Source organism: Crocodylus porosus, unplaced genomic scaffold (assembly GCF_001723895.1).
Source record: "Crocodylus porosus isolate Cpor-Errol unplaced genomic scaffold, CroPor_comp1, whole genome shotgun sequence".
NCBI lineage: Eukaryota > Metazoa > Chordata > Crocodylia > Crocodylidae > Crocodylus > Crocodylus porosus.
Genome location: NW_017728905.1, coordinates 1099038 through 1100066, shown reverse-complemented (window position 1 = coordinate 1100066; position 1029 = coordinate 1099038). Strand labels below are relative to the sequence as shown.

The 1029-nt window shown below is 71.6% G+C and overlaps 1 protein-coding gene across 1 annotated transcript in view; it reads right to left on the bottom strand.

Annotated features, from left to right (window-relative positions):
- Positions 1–1028, bottom strand: part of ONECUT3 (one cut homeobox 3) — a gene marked incomplete at its 5' end in the record, with an annotated part of 63934 nt that extends 62906 nt beyond the window's left edge. Inside the window, one exon of the mRNA XM_019556958.1 lies at positions 20–1028. Coding sequence (XP_019412503.1) covers positions 20–1028 — 1009 coding nt within the window. The remainder of the gene's footprint in view (positions 1–19) is intronic.
- Position 1029: the final 1 nt, after the last annotated feature.

The window sequence follows — 1029 nt, the reverse complement described above, 5'->3', positions numbered from 1 at the left end:
GGCACCCCCAGCCCCCTACCTGCGAGCCTCAGCGCCGACATCCTCTGAAACTCCGGCTCCTGCAGCCACTTCCACATCCTCCGGAAGGTCTCCCGGCCCGACTTAAGCTTACTCCAGGGCTTGGGGTTCCGCAGCAGGTCCGAGAGGGTGCCCTGAGAGCGGCACAAGATCCTCTGGGCAAAGATGGCTTGGGGGATGCTGTACCTCTTCAGCTCGGCCGTGATGCGCTGCGCCACCTCCTTGGTGTTGATCTCCTCCACCTGCCCGGAGCCGCCGGGCTGCGAGCCGGAGGCGGAGGCCTGCCGCTCCCGCTCGCCCAGCAGCGCCCCGTTGGGCTGGGCGTGCGGCGGCCCGTGCGGGTGCATGCCGTTGAGCGGCGGCATCATGCCCGCGCCGGGCGCGCCCAGCCCGCGGGCCAGGTGCTCCTCGCTGCGGGACAGCATGGCCGCGTGCGAGTCGAAGCCGCCGGGCGAGAGCATCTTCTCGTTGGCCAGGTGCCCGCCGGGGCCGTAGGGGGCCAGCGGCTGCTGGCCGTTGTGCAAGGAGCCCAGGCCGTTGGGCAGCGGGGACAGGGGCTGGCCCATGGCCGGCATGTCTTTGGGGTAGTGGCCGTAGAGGTTGCCCATGGAGGCGAGGCCGCGCTCGTCGCGCATGAGGGTGAAGCTGCCGCTGACGTTGCCGGCCAGGCGCTGGTGCGGGTGGTGGTGGTGGTGGTGGTGGTGCGGGTGGTGGAACTTGTCGGACACGGTGGAGATGGGCGGCAGGTGCTGCAGCGGCGTCAGCGTCGTGTACGTGCTGCTCAGGCTCATGCCGGACGGCGACTCGCACGGCATGCTCATGGCCGGGTGCAGCGGCGCCGCCAGGCTGTGCTCGGCCCGGTAGTCGCCGCCCTCCAGGATCGAGGCCATGCTGGACACCATGGCGGGCCGGCCGTGGCTCACCAGGTTGCGGTGCGAGGCCTGGCGGCTGTGCGCGGGGCTCAGCAGCTCCCCCGCCTGCGAGTGCGGCACGCCGTGCAGGTTGCCCAGG